General features: G+C 44.5%; 1 protein-coding gene across 9 annotated transcripts in view; it reads left to right on the top strand.

Moving 5' to 3' along the window:
• Positions 1 to 5,729: 5,729 nt before the first annotated feature.
• Positions 5,730 to 21,764, top strand: part of MTR (5-methyltetrahydrofolate-homocysteine methyltransferase) — a 111,862-nt gene continuing 95,827 nt past the window's right edge. For 2 of the 9 annotated variants that reach the window (XM_066234642.1, XM_066234596.1), the window contains exons 1-4: positions 5,732 to 6,044; positions 12,471 to 12,685; positions 19,336 to 19,425; positions 20,993 to 21,062. In XM_066234642.1, the coding sequence (XP_066090739.1) occupies positions 12,476 to 12,685; positions 19,336 to 19,425; positions 20,993 to 21,062 (370 nt within the window). In that variant the 5' untranslated portion in view covers positions 5,732 to 6,044; positions 12,471 to 12,475. Of the gene's footprint in view, positions 6,045 to 10,183; positions 10,336 to 12,470; positions 12,686 to 19,335; positions 19,426 to 20,992; positions 21,063 to 21,764 lie in introns of all 9 variants that reach the window. The other 7 variants (XM_066234668.1, XM_066234659.1, XM_066234632.1 and 4 more) reach the window with 6 other exon arrangements.

The following is a 21,764-nucleotide window of genomic DNA, read 5'->3' as shown; positions in this document are numbered from 1 at the left end:
AATGATGAGTGGACTTCGGAGGAATGGATTAGGAGGTAATTTTTACCTAGGAGATCACTCCAGCATCCCTACTAGGTATTTTAAAAATGTGTGCATATCCAGCCCAAACCCAAATTTCAGGTGTGAAGGTCTGAGTTAAGACCTAGATATTTATATGTATTTCCTCAAAGGTCCATGGAGGATTCTAGTAACCCTCAGTTGAAAACCACTGGATTAAAGGTAAAGGAAAAGGTCATTACTGATCAAAGTGTAAAAGAATTAGAGAAGTTCTCACTGGACAGGCTGGGACGTGAACGATCAGGCAAAGGTTGGTGCCATCTGGTTTGTCACATAGAAGTCCCAGCAGTGACTTGGTCTCAGATGAGTACATGTGGCTTAGTATTTCCTGCTGTGTCCCTGATTCCTGTATATTCATGAAATAAGAAACTGGACATGCATTCTCTGCAGCCTTGAAGTGAAAGGAAACAAATCTAAATGATACCAAGTCCAAAACTTGTATTTTAAGACATTGCTAATTGTTACCAGTCTGACAAATTCCCCCGGTTTCCCTGGATTATTTGACAAGAAGGCACTGAGTGTGCCCAACTGTGTCCATGAGCTTCTCACACATCCAGCACCTACGCAGGGATTGTACCGTCCTGTCTGGGACATCTTTATATTTCAGGTGGAAGCTGCTTAGGAGGCAAGATTTCTTTCTCTTTTGGATTTGTTAATTAATAACTCAGTAGTTAAGCAACTGACAGACTGTAATTTTTATTAAGGTGGAAGCTGGAGGTGGATGTGACTTGTCCAGAAGCCCTCACCAAGGATCCCCAGGTCTGAAAGTCTTTCCCATGTATCTCCTCTGGAGTTCAGACTTCCCGATTGGAAGGGGCAGAAGAAATGCTTGGGGTGGGAGAGGTCCTCTAAGCCATACCTGCAAGTCCTTGTCCATGCTTGGGGGCTTCCAAGAATCCAAAGTGGCAGACATACAGTAAATACATGATGTGTTTCACAAGGCCAGCTACCAGAGATGGAGAAAGATTATACACTATTCACAAAAATCGGGATATTTTATCGCCTCATATTCATTTTGAAATATCCCCTAATTTTTGGTAGCAGTATATAAATACAAGGGAGGGCAAAAGTAGGTTTACAGTTATTCATATGGAAAAACATTCAGGCTATGATTATGACAACAGCTATCTTATCTCAAAAGAATGTCACAAATCAGCCTGGCTGGATAGCTCAGTTGGTTGGAGCATCATCTGGATACACAGAGGTTGCCAGTTTGATCACTGGTCAGGGCACATGCAGGAGCAGAATGATGTTTCTCTCCCTCTTCCTCTCTAAAGTCAATTTAAAAAAAAAGAATGGCAAAATGCACTTAGGTATAATCTCGTAAGTGCTGAAATTGCCAGCCTTCATTATTTAGACAAATAATACAATATACATATAAATAATACAGTAATAAATGAATAATACAAAAATAAACTCGAGTTTTCAAAAGTAAACCTACTTTTGGCCACCCCTGTAGTAGTGGTAGAGGGGGAAAAAAAGAGAGCTTTTGAATACTCAGTATGAACAATAAAATGGTATTATGGTCTGCATTTCAATGTATATCAGTACTTTGAAATTACCCAAATGACCACTGGTGAACACCAGGAATGGCCGCCCTCCTCAGAACTGCCTTCCCCTTGGGCTGCATACTGACTCCTGTGGCCCCTTGGAGTGCTGACAGCCTCACGCTGCTCTGAAATTCAGAGGGCCTCTCCATGCAACATTGCCAGGAGCATTTCTTTCCCAGACCAGGTTTTCCCAACATGTTCCACTCCTGCGTCTCAACTGCAGATGCACATCAGATTTACCTAGGGTGCTTTTAAAATTCCGGATGCCTGGACCCCACTCCAGACCACTGCGATCAGTCTTTGGTAGTGGTGGAGGTGGGAGGTCACGGTCATTTGTATCAGTCCTCCCCCAGAGTAGCCTAAGGTACAGGGGAGGCTGAGAACCACTGCTCCTGGCAACCAAAACACTATTTGCTCCTCACGCCTCCGTTCTCTGCCGTGTGACTGGCTAATGGGAGAAGCAAACAGATATGAGGAAATCAATGTGTTCATGTCAGTGAAGGCCAACAGGGAAGCTGCCTTCTCTCTGGCCACTATTCCCATGCACATCTCATACCCAGCCTCCCTTGAGCAGTGTTATTTTCAACATGTCATCCTTTCTTCCTGTGTTTCTAATGTTTCAGATGTTGGGGAGGTCACCCTTCAGGTCTGTTCCTCCTTTGGGAGGCCTTCTCTCCCAGCCCAACCTTCACATAAGAGGCTTAATCTCTGCTACTTGTACAGCTTGTTCTTGTTCCTGCTCTAAGCATCTCACACACTGCCCTGAGTTGGCGCTGTGCTGAGTTGGCCTCCTTGCTAGGCTGGGGTCACCGGGGGCAGACATTTGTCTCACTTCTGTGTCCTTTAGCATGAGACCTGGCACAGGGCAGGGAATAAGCACTGAATGAACAATGGTGCATGTTCGTGTGAGTTTGAATATCACTGAGTAGCACCTAGAAAGATGAGGAAAGGTGGGAATCACCAGGCCAGTGGCTGGCTGGAGAGGGGAGGGAAGAAATTCAAATTGATGCATGAGTTGGAGAAGTGGTCTTCCAGAAGGAGTACCCGTGCATGTGAAGATGTCCAAGTACTTCATAGAAATGGATGCTTTTTTTTTTTTTGTATTTTTCTGAAGCTGGAAACGGGAAGGCAGTCAGACAGACTCCCGCATGCGCCCAACCGGGATCCACCCAGCATGCCCACCAGGGGGCGATGCTCTGCCCACCAGGGGGCATTGCTCTGTCGCCTGGGGCAGAGGCCAAGGAGCCATCCCCAGCGCCCGGGCCATCTTTGCTCCAATGGAGCTTCAGCTGCGGGAGGGGGAGAGACAGAGAGGAAGGAGAGGGGGAGGGGTGGAGAAGCAGATGGGCGCTTCTCCTGTGTGCCCTGGCGGGGAATCGAACCCGGGACTTCCGCACACCAGGCCAACGTTCTACCACTGAGCCAACCGGCCAGGGCTGAAATGGATGCTTTTAGTGCGTTTCTAGATCTTCAACTTCCATAGGTGCTCTTTCCTATTATCAAGGGATCTCTTTTGTCACTTTACTTTTATAAGCATACTTCTCCCAGTTTTCAAAAAAAAAACCCCACTCTTCACCCATTCTAAATCTTACTAAAAGGTGCATTGACCTAGGGTGTAAAAATCTCTAGAAGCAATTTGAAATATTACTTATTTGGGGGAATGCTTAATTAAGGCCCTGTACTCCCACCCTAAAACTTTCTGTCTTTCCCCATCTGCTAAAGGTGAATTGTTGCTTATTGACCCTGGTCAGGACATTCTGAAATCAGACGTGGATTATAAAGTATTGGGATGGGAGTGATGCCAGGTCTCACTTTCTGATCTTACCTTTTCCATTCCTTGATAATTGTCAAAAGAATAAATTGCTCATGAGAGAGGTTAATGATGGACAATCAGAGCATCAAAAAAATGACCATCTGAAGCTTTTTGTCCCATGTTGGAATCATGAAATCACACTATGTATCACACAGTTCTTTTCAACCACTCTCATGAATAATCCTGAGATGAGTGAGCTGATTAGAAGAGCGCCAAAGCAGCACAGGCCCACATAGAGGGGGCCAAAGGAGCTGCAGGACACCACGGTGTCTAGGGAAACTTCGAAGAAGCTGGTCTGAAGCAGTGAGTTTCAACCATTTTCATCTCATGGCACACATAAATGAATAATTAAAATTCTGCAGTACAACAAATATATATTTTTTGCTGACTGGACCAAAAAAATAGGTATAATTTTGATTCATAAATACCAGACAGCTATTCTTGTGTTCCCTGTTGTCATTTTTTATTTGACAATCTAAGAGAAACGGTTAGTGTTGCAGGTTTTAAACATTCTTGAAACACAGCAGAGGAAAATCTCTGGTCTAAAGGAAAAGTTCGGGGTCAGACCATTCAAGCTTGGAGAAGGGTACATCTCAGCACTTGAGAATGAAAATACTGGGGACTGAGCATGGTCGATGGGAAGAAAAACAAATGTGTCTAAAAAAATTAAATGGAGGCCCTGGCCTGTTGGCTCAGTGGTAGAGCGTCGACCTGGCATGTGGGAGTCCCAGGTTCAATTCCCGGCCAGGGCACACAGGAGAAGAGCCCATCTGCTTCTCCACCCCTCCCCCTCTCCTTCCTCTCTGTCTCTTCCCCTCCCACAGCCAAGGCTCCATTGGAGCAAAGTTGGCCCGGGCGTGAGGATGGCTCTATGGCCTCTGCCTCAGGAGCTAGAATGGCTCTGATTGTGGCAGAGCAATGCCCCAGATGGGCAGAGCATCGCCCCCTGGTGGGCATGCCGGGTGGATCCCGGTCGGGCGCATGCGGGAGTCTGTCTGACTGCCTCCCCGTTTCCAACCTCAGAAAAATACAAAAAAAAAAGAAAAGAAAAAAAAAAGAAAATGGAGAACAAATTAAGCCCAAGTTTGCATGCCATTGTCATTCTGTATATAATTATACCTCAATTTCTTAGTCTACAAAATGAACAATAAAACCGTGAACAGCATTCCTACCAACAATGGTAATACTTGGGGGGGGGGCAGTTGGAATGGAGTGAGTGGAGGAGAGAATGAAACAACTGTGGGAGGAATGGGATGCACCTGAATAACTGAAGATCTTGAGATTTTAAAGGCCAGTTTTTAATTTATCACCCGTCTCACAAAGTTTATTGATGTGTCTCTTGAAAAATAATCTTTCAAGCAGCTTACCTGACCAGGTGGTGGCGCAGTGGATAGAGCATCGGACTGGGACGTGGAGAACCCAAGTTTGAAACCCTGAGGTTGTCCCCTTGATGCGGGCTTGTCTGGTTTGAGCATAGCTCACCAGCTTGAACCCATGGTCGCTGGCTTGAGCAAGGAGTCACTAGGTCTGCTCTGGACCCTCCCACCGACCCCCAACCCCCACCCCCGTCAGGGCACATATGAAAAAGCAATCAATGAAGAACTAAGGTGCTGCAAAGAATTGATGCTTCTCATCTCTCTCCCTGTCTCAATCTGTCCATCTCTTTGTCTCTGTCACACACACACACACACACACACACACACAATCTTTCACGCAGCTTAGTCATTTACAATCCCCTACCATAGCAGAAATTCCAGAAATTGTGTATCAGCCTCTGTTTTGAGCAAGTCATCAGAAGTTTACTTTCTTGGCTAAAGCTGACCAAATCCAGTATTTTCTTAGTCCCTATATGCAGGTTTTTATTTTTCTGCTCAATTACTAGTTTTTTGTTTTGTTTTTTTGACAGGCAAGGGAGAGAGAGACAGAGATAGGGACATTGAGCTGTTCCTGTATGTGCCCTGACCGTAAATTATTATGAACACAGGTGGGAGTGTGAGGGAGTTTGTCTTTGCATTCCAATATCCGACACACTGTAGGAGCTCAATAAATATTAACTGTCAATAAGGGACCCTTAACCTGCATCTCGCCCAGCGCCAGGCAACACAGGGAGGTCCTCCACTCTTGTTCCGCACACACATGCGAGGTTATCACTGCCGCTCTCCACCAGTCGGAGCCGCCACGCTCCCGCACTTCCGGATCTGGGGCGCCAAGGTGCCTGAAGCCTCGCGAGGACCGGACATCCGCTCTCCCCGCGCGCAAAACATCTAGAGCACCCCGGGGCGACCCTCAAACGATTGGTTGAGACTGACAGCCAATGCGGTCGCGAAGAGCTCATACAAACCAATCACAGTCCCGGGGCGGGAGCTCCGCGCGGGGCTCGTGTCTGCGCCCTGAGGTTTCGGATCCCGGGGACTGAGGGCCTGGTCGGCCGCGGGGTACGTCCTTCTACCCCTCCGGTCCACTCCGCGGCTCCCGGCCCCTCGGCCTCTGTGTCCAGCCCGGCGCTGGCCAGCCCGCTGTCTGCCGTCCTCTGGTCCTCTGTGGAGACTGCGCCCCGCGCCTGAGGAGCAGGAGGAGCAGACTCGACGGCTTGTCACCCGCGCTGCAGAAGCGCACGCCCTCGGGTAACACTCGGCCGGCCCCGGGTTTGGTGCTGTGGGCTCCCAGTCCCCAGGGAGGTGCTCGCATCCGATACGACCCGCAGGCTTCCCGCGTTCGGACGGGCGGTGCCTGTGGGCTCTCGGCGCAGGTTGAGCGCCCACGTGTCTCCCGCTCTATCCTTCCCCCGACAAACCAGGTATCATATCGCCAACACACCCCTCTTTTCGTGCTGGGAAAGCACTCCTCAGCCCGACTAAGAACTTCGGTTTGACAGCCTAATTCAGCGAGGAGTTTCGGCTGACAACGCTGTTCTTACTCAGTAGGTAGTTACTGAGCACCTGCTGTGCTCAGCCGGGAGTTCAGGGGCAGAGAGCTGGGTAAGGAAACGCAGAGAACTACTTAAACTACATGGAGTGTTTATTCTGCACTCTGGTCCGAACCGTCGTTCTGCAAACTCCAGGGCGCAGACTCCCCGCGCTAGGACCTAAAGTTTAGCAGGGGCCCAGCAGGTCGGAATGGGGACTAGCACCTCTGGAACTCTGACTTTGGTAGGTTCATCGTTGAGAAAAAAGCTACTTAGTACGAGAACGGAATGTAATTTCTGTCTTATCGTGAGCTGTGGGTCTCTGTGCACAGATACAGCCATAGAAACGTGTAGGTTCAAGGTGGGAAATGCAGAAGCAAGAGGAGCTTAATAGGGATAGAACAGTAGCTGTGCTGCTCGGGGAGGAGGGTAGATACTCACTTCACAACTCAGAAGGAAATCTCCCAGGTGAGGGTGTGACCCTGTTGTTGGTAGGATCCTCATAAGTGGTAGGGGTACGATTGTTCTTGACACTAGTGGACCTGTGACCGAGAAATGCTTTATCACTGTTGCAATAGAATGAGACCTGTCCCTCTCAAAGGGTATCATATAGTAGTATTTGAATAATGTCTTTTACTTGGGACTTCTGGCTTTCCCCTTCCCTTTTAACTAAAAAAGAAAACATGTGATTTCCCTTTCCTGTGAATGTATCAGCAGCAGAATGCCTCTACTAAGTGGGTGACTGCAAAACTACAGAAAGCCCTGACAAGGTAGCTCTTTGGTTAAAATGTCCTCCCCATAGCCAAGTTTGCAGTTCCATCCTGGTCAGGGCACATACAAGAATCAACCAATGAATGCATGGATAAGTGAAACAACAAATCTATGTCTCTCTCTTTCTTCCCTCCCTATTCCCTCTCACCTTCTCTGTCTACTTCCCCCCCCCTTTTCCCCTTTCCCTCTCCCTCTCCCCTCCTCCTTTCTCCTCCCCCTTTCTCCTTCCCTCCCTTCCTTTTTCTCAAGTCAATAAAGAAAAAAATTCCAAAAATCTATGTAGCAATGTGGTGTTCACTGAAAAGATGTTAGGGGATTCTGCTCTAAAATGTACACAATGTTCTAGACTAAATACAGATAAATAGGGTTTTGGGTTGTTCTTCCTGGAAGAGAAACGTTTCAATGACTGCTAACTCTGACTTACTCTCTCATAAGAGGGTTCCGCAGGGGCCATGGTGATTAGGTGCCCCTGATAATCCCCTACTGGAAAAGCTTGGGGAATACCTGATGCTAACAACAGTGTACACAATTTAAACCAACAAATCTGTTATCCCCTAAAGGATAAATAAGCATGTGGGGTAATGAAGAAGCAGTGGGCTTTTTAAGGATCTCAGTTGCAGAGCAGTTTTGTATTCTATCCATGCAATTCCCATTCATACTTGTTATGTTTTTTTGTTGTTGTTTTTATTGATTTTACAGAGAGGAGATAGAAGGCAGGGGAATGAGAAGGATCAATTTATAGCTGCTTCACTTTATTGATTTTTTTTTAATTTTTATTATTCATTCATTTTAGAGGAGACAGAAAGAGAGAGAGAGAGAGAGAGAGAGAGAATGGGGGAGGAGCAGGAAGCATCAACTCCCATATGTGCCTTGACCAGGCAAGACCAGGGTTTTGAATTGGTGACCTCAGCATTCCAGGTCAACGCTTTATCCACTGCGCCACCACAGGTCAGGCCTGATTTATTTTTAAAGATTTTATTTATTGATTTTAGGGAGAGGAGAGAGAGAGAAAGGTGGTGGGGGAGGAGCAGGAAGCATCAGCTCATAGTAGTTGCTTCCTGTATGTGCCTTGACCTGGCAAGCCTAGGGTTTCGAACTGGCGACCTCAGCATTCCAGGTTGACGCTTTATCCACTGCACCACCACAGGTCAGGCTCATAGCTGCTTCACTTTAGTTTTCATTGATTGCTTGTCGTATGTGCCTTGACCGGGCATGCCTGGGGTTTTGAACTGGCAACCTCAGCATTCCAGGTCGATGCTTTATCCACTGTGCCACCACAGGTCAGGCAGAGTCACAATCTTATTTCAGGGTGGATTACTGCTATACTCTTTGTTGGGCAAATGAGTTTGTAAAATTTGTGTTATTTGATTTTGCTCACTTGTATTGTTAAAAATGGCCGCTGCCCACGTGAATTGCACTGTCTGGTGAAACTGCTAATTACCTTCCTGCTTGGGAAGGGGCTTTGTTATATTAATGTGTGCTGGAGGAGGAGCTTTTGTGCCAGAAAGTTTTTTGGTTTTTTTTTTTTTTTCCGTATTTTTCTGAAGCTGGAAATGGGGAGAGACAGTCAGACAGACTCCCGCATGCGCCGGACCGGGATCCACCCGGCACGCCCACCAGGGGCTACGCTCTGCCCACCAGGGGGCGGTGCTCTGCCCCTCAGGGGCGTCGCTCTGCCGCGACCAGAGCCACTCTAGCACCTGGGGCAGAGGCCAAGGAGCCATCCCCAGCGCCCGGGCCATCTTTGCTCCAATGGAGCCTTGGCTGCAGGAGGGGAAGAGAGAGACAGAGAGGAAGGGGAGGGGGGTGGAGAAGCAAATGGGGGCTTCTCCCATGTGCCCTGGCCGGGAATCGAACCTGGGTCCCCCGCATGCCAGGCCGACGCTCTACCGCTGAGCCAACTGGCCAGGGCCCCAAAAAGTTTTAAGAGAAGAAGAAGGAAGGATAAGGAAGCCATGTTTTTGCAGAGAATGGAAGGGAGAAGGTGTGCAGGTAGGGAACAGAGGTGAGGGCTCTTGTGAGCTCTGCTGAGACTGGTGGGGCCTTTGATTCTAGGAAAAACCGGAAACGATTCTACTGGTTGTGGAACCGGAGAACATGTGAGTGAGTTTTGGAGCCCCATGTGTTTGTTTTTACTCACAGGCCAGGTGCGAGGCTAGACTAAAGGCATGGCCCACCAATTTTTGACTCTGTTGTTTCTTTACCATCTGTCTGAATCTAATGGGAACCTGCACGTGCCTGGCTGTGATGGTCATGGCTACTGGGCCTATACTCTTTTAAGAAGAAAGGAATTCTGTTGGGCATATAAATTAGTTTTTAATCTTTTTTTTTTCATTCCATATTTGAAACTCTGTATTTTATTGTTTTCACTGAGTACTGCCTACTTTCTGCCTGACTGATATTCATTTCCAAACCTGCAAATGTGTCATTCTGCCTCCTGCCCCAATGTGAGCAGGACTGAGAGCTTGCAGACTTACATGATGTTTTCTCACAGCCCACTGGACTTTGTAATCTACAGAATATAGCCTTAAGAGTTTCAGTCCTAGCTCTACTCTTTCTTAGCTATATGATGATAGTGACATACTCAGAGTAGTAGTTAAGTATATATGTCTCATTTCATGACATGTGATTTGACTGCACAGCACTTAACATCTGAGGTGTGCCTTCAAACACATCATCTCATTTTATAATCACAGTTCCTGTGACAAAGGCAGGGTTGATATTTTCTTATTTTGCAGAAATATGAAGTCTTGTCTAAAACCCTATAGCTACTTATAGGAGCTAGGACTTGAGCCCAGATTTCCATTTTTCTTGTCCTGTCATCATTGGATTAGTCATATTGAACTCTGGGTGCTTATTAGCAGATAGGACAGTCACATCGTGGAGTGTCCACATTAATGCCACACCGCTTTTGCTCTATTTAGCTTGAAATGACTAGACTTCTACCTGATGCCTACCTATCTTTCTGTTATACCTGCCTCATCAATGCCCTACCTTTTCTTCACATTTCCCAAGAAGTGTTCTTTTCCCCTTTGGTACTTGAAGTAGTATTGGTCAGATCATTGGATCTTAACTTTGTTTTTTCAGGAAGTGTTTTCTCTTACCTGCCACGTCAATAAACAGAATGACCAGTGAGCAGTGAACCATAAAAGAAATGTAATGCCCTTTGGAAAAGAAATTAGGTACTTGAAAATTTGCTGTACATATTTCTGGAGCAACCTTCCTGAAGCCTGCTTGGGGTAATTCACTTCAAACAGCTCTGTAGCCACCATGTAGCCCCTGTTCCGGTTTTGTGTACCTGAGACTCTACATAGTAAGGCAGGGCAGGGTTGTAAATTTGCATGCAATGCCAGCTTACATATCTGGTTCATACATATCTGGTTTAGGTTTTGAATAACCTCTTCTTTTGCATCTTCCTTCACTTTTTTGCCATCTTCTTTAAGGAAATATTCATTGTACACTAGGTGCCAGGTACTGTCCTTGTTGTTGTTAGGGATAGAACTGAATTAATGTAGACATAATCTTTTTCTCCAAGGAGCTCAGGTAGTATAGAACCAGCTTTCTTTGACTCAAGCATTGTTCCCCTCTTTGGGAGCACAGACGAAATGTTGGCAAGACAGACTGGTATCACTGTGATTTGTTTTGAGTGACTTGTATTAACTTTGGTAGGCAGCAGGGATTGTTGAAGGTGTTTGAGCAGGGGCAGGAACTGATTTAGAATTGTTCTTTCGGAAGATTAATCTTGCAGTGGTGCATGGAATGGACTGGAGGACAAGGTGACCGGGGACAGTGGTGAGGTGGTGATCTCTTACCTTTATGGGACACTTGATTGTTTACAAACATGTTCACATCTATGATCTCATTTAACCTGGAAAACTACTCTGAGGCAGTCAGAGTAGGTATTATTATTCCTATTTTCCATGGATGTAAACTGAAGCCCAGGCTTTCTGGTGGCTGGGTTGTTTAGTGAGGGCTTGAAGAAGGGCTAGCACTGTGGATGAAAGGTGGGACCAGGTGGACATTATTTTGGAGGCCAAATCTGGAGGGTTTGAGATCTGAGTAGATGTTAGTTATCTGGGAGAATAATGAGTCAGACAATACTGAGGTTTTCGGGTCAAGCTTCTGGGGAAGAGTGGTGCCAGTATCAGACAGAATTGAGCGAGTTTGGTTTTGAATAGATTGAGGAGTAGTGCATGTTCTAGGTGGCTATATCAGGTGGACAGTTTGAAATCTGAGTCTAAGGTTGAGGCCGAGTGCTTTGGTAATGTGAAGATCATTGATGATTTTAGAAAATAATTCCAGTAGAGTATTGGAGGAGGAAGCCACATCAAGATTATAAGAATTGGAGATTGTTGAGGTATAAGTGCTAAGGTGAACTGAACAGTGGGAGGTATAGGGGTGGTGGTGACTGAGTGCTCTTCCTTAGATGCAGAGAGAAGGAAAACTGAGCAAGCTGCAAGAGGATCTTGAGGTGGAGGGGGTGAGTTTGAGGAGCTCCCAGCAGTAGACTTCTTTGTATAATAGGCTTAGTAAAATCACCCATCGAGTGAAGAGGATGAGAAGGATTTGGTGCTAAAAGAAAGCAGAGGTTTGGGACAGCAGATGTGGGATGTGGAGGGTTGCCAAGGAAAGGTAAAGAAGTGGCTTCCCATTAGGAATTATCGATGGCTCCAAGCAGTGTGGTTTTGTGGTTCTCCAGTAGTTCTCAAAAACCAGAAAATAGGATTGGAAGGAGAGGTATCAGGGGCTTTCCAGGGCTGGGAATGAGGAGAAGTCCAGGACATGGGAGAGATGAGAAGTTCCAGGGTATTAGCCAGTTATTATTTCATGCATGAAGCAGAGGTGAGTAAATCCCTGTGTGTAGGCTATTAGTTCTGGCATTAGGTGGGGAAGACTGTCAAAGTTACCAATTTAAATGGAGTTTGGAATTATTGATCATTTGCAGTGATCCATGTTATATATCTCCCCATATATCTCCCTATGAAGGGAGCTCAAGCCTAGAATTCACAAAAGGCAAGACAGCCCTGAAGACAGCTCAGCAGCCCCGCCCACCTGGCCTCCCTAGCACTTGGCTCTCTGCTGCCCCCTTTCCTCATCTCTGAAATAGTAACTACAGCCCACTTTAACTTTGGTTTGGTGTGTCACTGTCACTGGTGATTTTTGTGTGATATACAATCTTTTATTGCATTAGGCATTTTAATAATTTAGTGACAACATTATTCTAATGTTGGAGCATTTTTCTAATGTTATGGCACTATGAGTACATTTTTTATGAGCACTGTTGATTTCCTATAGTGAATGGTTATAAAGTACTTTAAACTCTCTCTCTTTTCTCCTTTCATTTTTTAAAGTCAGATTTTCACTTTCTTTAAAGCAGGCATGCAGGAAACCCTGTGTGACGAAATTGAAGCCATTCTGCGAGAGAGGATCATGGTGCTGGATGGAGGGATGGGGACCATGATCCAGCGGCACAAGCTGAGTGAAGACGACTTCCGCGGTCAGGAATTTAAAGATCACTTCAGGCCACTGAAAGGCAACAATGACATTCTAAGCATAACTCGATCTGATGTCATTTATCAAATCCATAAGGTAAAGTGTCCCAGGTACTTATATTTTCAGTCTTTCACTCTTCATGCAGTTTCATGCACTGAGGGCAGCACACTGCTGTGTGCTCTGGAGGATACAGGAGGAGAAGATTTGTTCAGAAGCAGGCGCTGGGCCCCACATGAAAGTCATGTACTGGCCCGGCGTGTGAATGTCCTGGGTTCGATTCCCGGTCAGGGCACACAGGAGAAGTGCCCATCTGCTTCTCCACCCCTCCCCTTCTCTTCTCTCTCTCTCTCTCCCCCTCCTGCAGCCATGGCTCCATTGGAACAAGTTGCTGAACAACAAAGCAACGCCCCAGATGGGCAGAGAATTGCCCTTAGGGGGCTTGCTGGGTGGATCCTGGTCCTAGCGCATGCGGGAGTCTGTCTCTCTGCCTCCCCGCCTCTCACTAAATTAAAAAATAAGTCGTATATTGTGGTGAGCATTCAGGGAAGGAGAGGAGGAAAGTAGGTTTTCTGCCTTTAAGGTGTTTAAACTCCAGTGAAAAACCACAATATCCTGGACAAATTAGAGTTTCTATTTACACTATGTTACTTAAGTCACCACAGCAACCTTGATGAGATACAATGAAAGGTGGTAGTTATTCTCATTTTGTAGATTTGGAAACTGAGGATGTAAGAGGTTAAATAACTTGCCTGATGGGACAGGTTTACTGGAGTGAAATCCTGTCTCCTTCCATTCTTTTTTTTGACTCAAGTAAACATGGCTAGACAACATAAAAAGATCACAAGCAAATAACTGGATATTGCTATACTTTTAAAATTTAAAAGTGAACATAGAACTAAATTGTTTCATAAGTGATCATAGGAATTTCATAGAATTATGACTAGAAGAGATACTAAGGTGATTTAATCTGTTTCCCTGATCTGGATTCAATTAGAAGGGCAAAACTTATTCACCAGTGTGGGGAAAACAGCTGTGTTAGGCTTGCTCACTGGTACTGGCTGCAAGCACTTTGCTTGGTTAGTACATGAGCATGTGGCAGTGCCAGTGTGGATTGTCTATGTAAGGTTCTGGGTGCTTGTGCTCAGTGTGGTTTGCCTGCCTGCCTGCCTGCCTGCCTGCCTGCCTGCTTGCCTGCTTGCCTGCTTGCCTGCCTGCCTGCCTGCCACTGTGAGGGGCCATTTTTGCTGTTTGTTTGCCTGAGAAGCGGTTTTCCCTGCCTGTTTGCTCATCTGCCTTTGGGAGAATCTGTTAAATGGGAATGACCCAATGCTTTCTGGCTCCACAGTTTCTCTACCGTCTGCCCAAATCCAATGTGGATCTGCTTGGCCTTGGCCACTGGCATTACAACTAGTTAAGTGAGAAAGTTTTATTTTCTGGAGCCCTCTTACTATTGTAGATGTTGATAGGGAAAAAGATTACCTAAACAAATCACTGAGTGGTTAAGTGATTCATTAAGTATAGAAGGGTGATATTACTGGGTGGTCAAAACTTTGTTCTAAGTAAGATACAGAATGGTTTTCATTTGAAGAAAACTAAGAACACCTCTCCTTTGGTAATAATGGGAAGTGTAGGTACTAGAAGATTTAAAATTGGTCTTTGAAGAAATTGGTTTTGCAGAGAGAATGGTAACTCGGTTTTTCTGCTAGGCCTTGAGAACATGTAGTCAAATCTCATAAAATCCCAGTATGTTGAAATTGGCAGTGTCATTGTGGGTATGAATTGCTTGGGGTGGTTACAAAACTTGCTTCTTCTAATGCAGTTGGTGAATCATGTGAATATCATGCCATGCAGCTTTTATCATGTGGACTATCACTAGAGTATATAAATTCCTGAGGGTAACAATTTCTGCCTCTTTTTCACTCCTGAATCACTACTGCCTATAACAGTATATTGTAAGCAGTAAGTACTCAGTAAATATACTGCTCACAAAAATTAGGCGATATTTTAAAATGAATATGAAGTGATAAGAAAAGAAGCATTTTATTTATTTATTTTTTTGTATTTTTCCGAAGTTGGAAACGGGGAGGCAGTCAGACAGACTCCCGCATGCACCCAACCAGGATCCACCCGGCATGCCCAACAGGGAGTAATGCTCTGCCCATCTGGGGCGTTGCTCTGTTGCAACCAGAGCCATTCTAGCACCTGAGGCAGAGGCCATAGAGCCATCCTCAGCACCCGGGCCAACTTTGCTCCAGTGGAGCCTTGGCTGCAGGAGAGGAAGAGAGAGACAGAGAAGAAGGAGAGGGGGAGGGGTGGAGAAGCAGATGGGTGCTTCTCCTGTGTGCCCTGGCCGGGAATCGAACCCAGGACTCCTGCAGGCCAGGCCGACGCTCTACCACTGAGCCAACTGGCCAGGGCTTGATTTTTTTTTTTTTTATTAAAGAAGAACATCAGAAAAGCAAATGACAAGTCAAAAAAAGTTGTTCAGTTATGCAAATGAGATGCAAAACCAACTTTTATTTCATTGGTGAAAATGCACTAGACAAAAGGCTGAAAGTACTGGGGTAGATGCATGTTGCCTGATCCCCTAATGTTTGTGAGCAGTGCATTTCTTAAATCCTTGTCCTGTGTATTAGGCATCTAGATAGAACAAGGTTCCCACGACAGGTACATGAAACAAAAACATCTGTAATACAATGAAGTATATGTGGGACAGCTGTGTTATGCTTGCTCGCTAGTTTACCAGCTGCAAGCCCTTTGCCTGATTAGTGCATGAGCACATGGCAGCAGCATGTGTGTATGCCCTATATAAGGCTACAGGTGCTTGTGCTTGGGGATTGCGGATGCGTGGATTGCCTGCCCGCTGCTGTGAGGGGCCATTTTGCCGTACACCAGCATTACAGTATACCTGGCTCTTTCATTCCTGGGAGAATATTTATTAGCTGAAGTCTTTGAATGTAGAGACCATGTGTGTTAAGAACAGAAAAAGATTGGGTTATTTTCACACTTAGTTATTTCCAGCGGAGTTAGTGACTATAGATCAGATCCTCAGATATTCAAGTGTAATGGAACTTCTGAGTTATATGTGTAGTGTAAGAGCCTCATATTAAGCTTTTAATTGCAGAAACATGTTTCAAAGACATGTACCTCAAATAGACATATTGGAAAGTGTATGACACAGTTTCCAGCTAAAAAGCTAGATAGGGAATCAGGCCACTCCTACCCACCAAGTTTCCCTTTAAGAAAGCTGTGAATAACCTATATAATTGACTGCTTGAGTGACTTTGCTTTTCCCTTCCTGTACCCCAATTCCCACTCTTATGTTTTTTTAAATTATTTTTATTTATTTATTCATTTCAGAGAAGGCAGACAGAGAAGATGGGGAGGAGCAGGAAATATCAACTCCCATATGTGCCTTGGCTGGGCAAGCCCAGGGTTTTGAACCGGTGACCTCAGCATTCGAGGTCAATGCTTGATCCACTGTGCCACCACAGGTCAGGCTTTTATGTTTTAAATTTGCCAAAAAAGAGTGAATTTGTGAAACCCTAGGACCCCACCCTTGACCTCAGAAGAGGCTGACTCCAAGTTCACATGTGCTCACTTGCTCACATACCCTACCCCCATCCTTCCTTGTTCTGTGGCCCCAGGAGAGCCTGCACCATCCAGGACCTGAAAGTAGTAAATCTTGCTTTTTAAAATGTTCCCTGATAGCTGGGTAGGTCCGGTGGCTAGAGCATCATCCTGACATGCCAAGGTTGTGGGTTCAGCACCCGGTCATGGCAGATATAAGAATCAACCAATGATGGCATAAATAAGTGGAACAACGACTTGATATTTCTCTTTCTCTCTCTGTCCCTTTTTCTCTCCTTTCATCTCTCTAAAGAAAGTTCCCTGATGGTTGTTGTTGAGGTCCATCTTTCAATCATACAATTAGGGCGGGGGCTCACCCCACTACTCCGGCCTGGTGAGTGCCTCAGGCATGACTAGCTGATCACTATTAATATAGTGTGGGGAAAACAGCTGTGTGTTAGGCTTGCACTCTGGTTTACCAGCTATAAGCACTTTGCCTGATTAGTGTGTGAGCACGTGGCAGTGCCATGTGTGTATAGTCTGTGTAAGACTATGGGTTCTTGCGCTCTAGGCAGATTGCAGACTGCAGATGGCAGATTGCTTGCTCACTACTGTGAAATGGTTTTCCCCTTCCTGTTTGCTCATCTGCCTGCCCTTGCGAGACTTTATTAAACATGAATGGCCCAACGCTTTCTGGGTCCATAGTTTCTTTACAGTCTGCCTGAATCCAATGTGGACCTGCCTGGCCCCTGCCACTGGCATTACATGTAATATGGTGTGAGACCGATGTGAAACCATATTTGAAACCTCTATTAGCCTCTAGAAGGGCTGTCTTTAATGTTCTTTAATTTTGATAGCTTTCTCAATAAGAAAACTGAGGAGCATGAAAATTAAGTAGCTTGCCCCAGATCACACATTTTTTAACTTGTGAGATTAGGATTGGAACTGGGGCATCTGGTGTGGAGCCCGTGAGTGTGGTAGTGAGCTAGGAAAGGTGGCAAGAGGGCAATGAACTAGGGCCCTGGTCGGCAAACCGTGGCTCGCGAGCCACATGTGACTCTTTGGCCAGCTTAGGAGTACCCTAATTAAGTTAATAACAATGTACTTACCTATATAGTTTAAGTTTAAAAAATGTGGCTCTCAAAAGAAATTTCAATCGTTGTACTGTTGAATTTGGCTCTGTTGACTAATGAGTTTGCCGACCACTGAGCTAAGGGAAGCACCTTTTAACTTTATATTATGGGAATAGTCAAGTCTGTGGGAGTTTAGAAAATTTTTTTCTCTAATTATAAATACAGTATGCATTCATTGTTTAAAAAAACAGGTCTAGCTACAAATTATAAAAAAGCATAAGTGAAGATAAAAACCACTTATAATATTAATACCAAGAGATGTTTTGCATATTTTAATTTACATTTCAATTTAGTTTTCTATAGTTGGGACTTCTAAAATTAAACTGGGAGTATATTACTTCCTACTGTCCTAAAATTTGCATATTTTACTTATATACTCTGAGCATTAAGTGTTCTGAAAGATGGTTTTAAATAACTTCATAATCTATTCTATATATATAGTCAGTTACTTCACTAATCTTTTTTTAAAATTTTTAAAAATTTATGTATTAATTTTAGAGAGAGGAAGAGAGAGACAGACAGAAACATTGATCTGTTCCTGTATGTGACCTGATGAGGGACCGAACCCATAATCTTTGCATTTCAGGAAGATGCTCTAACCAACCCAGCTATCTGTTCAGGGCTACTTAACTAATCTTATATATATATATATATGTATGTGTGTGTGTGTATACATATGTATGTGGATGTGGATAAATATGTGTCTGCAGAAAACTCTGTATACATGTATGTGTATATATATATATATATATATGAATGATGTCATGCTTTACACATCGATTTTACATATCAATCTTATTTTTCTATTCAACAATATTTTGGAAATCTTTCCATGTTAATATATGTAGATATACACAATGATTTCTTTCTTTTTTTTTTTTTTTTTTTTTTGAGGAGAGGAGATAGACTCCTGCATGCACCCTGACCAAGATCCACCCGGCAACCCATGTCTAGGTCTGATGCTCAAACCAACTGAGCTATTCTCAGTGCCTGAGGCCAATGCTCAAACCAACCAAACTATCTCCAGTTCTTAGAGCCAATGCTTGAACCAGTTGAGCCACTGGCTGTGGGAGGGGAGAGGGAGAGAGAGAGAGAGAAAGAGAGAAGGGAGAGAAGAAGGGGAAGAAAAGCAGACAGTTGCTTCTCCTGTGTGCCCTGACATTGGATCACATCTGGGACTTCCACACACTACTGGGCCAACACTCTATCCACTGAGCAAACCAGCCAGGGCCACACAATGATTTTTAACTGCCACATGGCATGTAATAAAATGGATATGTTATGGATTATTTAGCTGTTTCCTTACTGATGGATATTTAGGACGTGTCTGACTTGTAAATGTGTAAATCTTTGTTTTCATTGCCCAGTTCTTCTGCAAATGGTTTTATCAGATAGGAGGGGTTGGGTTCACTCACTGTCGGAAAATCTAGGAGGTTGAGAGTTCTAGAGGCTCATCAGGTTGAAGTTGTGTTGGTGCAATGAGGATGAAAGGCTTGACGCAGGGAGAACAGGAGGGCACTGGGCCCTCTAGGTTTTAGTGAGGATGCAGATCCGCGTCAGAGGGACTAGGAGCTGTGGATGAAAACAATTGTGGTCAGCTTTGAGGTCTACAGACAGTAGAGTTCTCCATGGGATCTGACTGTAGTGAAGCAGTGGGGAGGTGAGGAAATGGAACTAATGTTTCTTGTGTGCCTGTCCTGTGCTAGACACTTGATATGTTATATGTGTCATCACATAGCCATCCTGTGAAGTGGGATCATAATATTTTCAAACGAGGCCAGCGGAGTTCAGAGAGTTTAGGGAATTTGATTCAATTCATGGAACTTAGTGTGTGAACCTGTCTGAATTAAAATTCTGTGTTTATTTATAACACATGCCTTTCTATGAAAGTCTTGCCTCTGTTTGTATCTCTAGCTTCCAGTGCAGTGCTAATTGCTTAGTAGTGGTCGGAGACTGTTTTGGGGTGATGATGATGAAGAGGCATGTTTACTGTTGGGGACAGGGATTCTAAAACTCAGCATTGCCATTACTGTCACATTGCAGGACTACTTGCTGGCTGGGGCAGATATCATTGAAACAAACACTTTTAGCAGCACTCATGTTGCCCAAGCTGACTATGGCCTGGAACACTTGGTAAGACTTTTGTTTTCCCTCATAACTAAAGCATTTACCAATTGCTAGTTGCTAATGAGAAGACCACCTGAAGCAAATGCCTAGTTATCTATTATTTGTGCTCAGACAGGGAAGTGGTATGACTCTTTCTGCTTACGAACTTAGCAGCACATTCATTTCCATCTGGCTTCTTTTATGGGCAAGTAATAATCAAAAGTGATGCTTATTACACAGCAACTGTTGATAAAAGCATAATGATTGGCCGTGTGCACTGTTTTATGAGGCCTTTTAAAGTATTAGTTTGCATATTTGGTTTCCTTTTTTTTAATTGTGGCAAAATACATGTAACATAAAACTTACATTCTAACTATTTTTAAGTGTATGCTTAGTGGCATTAAGTATATTCACATTGGTGCTACCATTACAACTATCTATCCACAGAATTCTTTTTATCTTGCAGAACTGAAACTCTGTCTCCACGAATGATAAGTCCCCATTCTTCCCCCCCTAGACTCTGGCACCCAGAATTTTACTTTCAGTCTATGAATTTGACTAATGCCTCATATAAGTGTAATCATGAGACCACATGCCTTTTGGGTATCGGGGGAAAATGAATTTGTGTTGCAGTTACTTCTGTGTTATTTTGGGGTAAGAGTTCACAAACTTTTTTTGTAAAGGGCCAGATAGTAAATATTTTGGGCTTTGTTGGTTGCATTCGGTCTCTGTTGCGACTACTCAGCTCTGTCATTATAGTGCAAAAGCAGTCATAGAAAATGTGTAAATGGTGAGCTTGACTGTGTTCTAATAAAAACTATTTACAAAATAGGCAGCAGGCTAAATTTGCCATGGGAGCCATAGTTTGCTAAACCCCTATTTTAGGCTATTATGATTTCTTACTTACTAGATATGAAGATCCACGGCACAGAGGATCTCAGAATTAGATGAGATCTTGAAGATCACAAGTCTAGGACCTCTTGTCCCAGCTTGTGGAAGCTCTTCAGGAGGCCTTTGAACCTCTTCAGATTCTAGGCAGTACTTTGTATGTTTGTGCACACTTGCTTTTATTTCCTATTGAGAGGGTTCATGGACCTTGACCACACTTGAAGAGGTTAATAATGTCCAAAAAGTTCAAGCCCATTGATTACAACCATTGTTCGGTGAAGTCAGGGCCTGAAGACATTGCTAAGGGAACTGCCTGGCATGGATGACAGAACTGGTCTTAGAAGCCAGGCCTCCTGTGTCTATTGCCTGTGCTTTTTCTGTTACTATGCTTTTTTCTAAATCTCAGAATATTTAACTACATCAGCTTTTTCTCTGATATGCCAGATGTCCAGAGATAGTTCTTTTGCCACCTCGTTCATGGTTTTGGGAAAAATCTTAATAGCAATTCCCAAAGCCTCTTGCCTTTCCTGTTGCCTTTGAGGCTGGGGAAGCTGATAGGCCTTCTTGGCCAGGATTTCATTCAGGCCCCAAATTGATTTGCTCTTCATTTCCTTCCTGAATGATGCTGGGGTGTAGAAGGTCATGAGTTCCTCATTTAACATGTGGAGGGAGAAAGGACAAGCTAGCATTTGTGTTTGTGTGCCAGGCCTACCGGATGAACAAGTGCTCTGCGGCAGTGGCCAGAAAAGCAGCTGAGGAGATAACTCTCCAGACAGGTAAGGGGTTTTCTTCTCCCCTTTTTCACCAAGATGATTTCTTAGATATTTCAGCTGTAATATGCTGTCCCTATTTCACGTTTTCCTTTTGTAACCATTGGCTTACTAGCAGTCCTGTTGTATTTGTGTGTTACTACTCTGCAATTTCGTGGTCAAACATTCAACAGCCCTCTGAATTGACTATCCCTGTGGGCCTTGGGCTCAGGGTTTATTCTGTTTATTCTGCAGGGGGTCATATCCTAACTTTGTAGCTAATACTGTGGCTTCCTTGTATATTCACAGCTAAAATGATTTTTCACCTTTGGAAGCATACCATCAGGTTATTAAGGTAGCAGCTGACTGTTGTAGTCATTTTGGTTATTATAAAGCTCTCCTCATTCCTCTGTGGTTGTCTTTTTTTTTTTTTATAGAGACAGAGCAAGAGTCAGAGAGAGGGATAGATAGGGACAGACAGACAGGAGCAGAGAGAGATGAGAAGCATCACTCATCAGTTTTTCGTTGTGACACCTCAGTTGTTCATTGATTGCTTTCTCATATGTGCCTTGACCTTGGGCCTTCAGCAGACCGAGTAACCCCTTGCTCAAGTCGGCAACTTTGGGTCCAAGCTGGTGAACTTTTGCTCAAACCAGATGAGCCCGCGCTCAAGCTGGCAACCTTGGGGTCTCGAACCTGGGTCCTCCACATCCCAGTCCGACGCTCTAT

Source organism: Saccopteryx bilineata, chromosome 1 (genome assembly GCF_036850765.1).
Source record: "Saccopteryx bilineata isolate mSacBil1 chromosome 1, mSacBil1_pri_phased_curated, whole genome shotgun sequence".
Classification (NCBI taxonomy): Eukaryota; Metazoa; Chordata; class Mammalia; order Chiroptera; family Emballonuridae; genus Saccopteryx; species Saccopteryx bilineata.
Note: the sequence above shows the minus strand (reverse complement) of the source record. Positions and strands in the feature narration are given on the sequence as shown.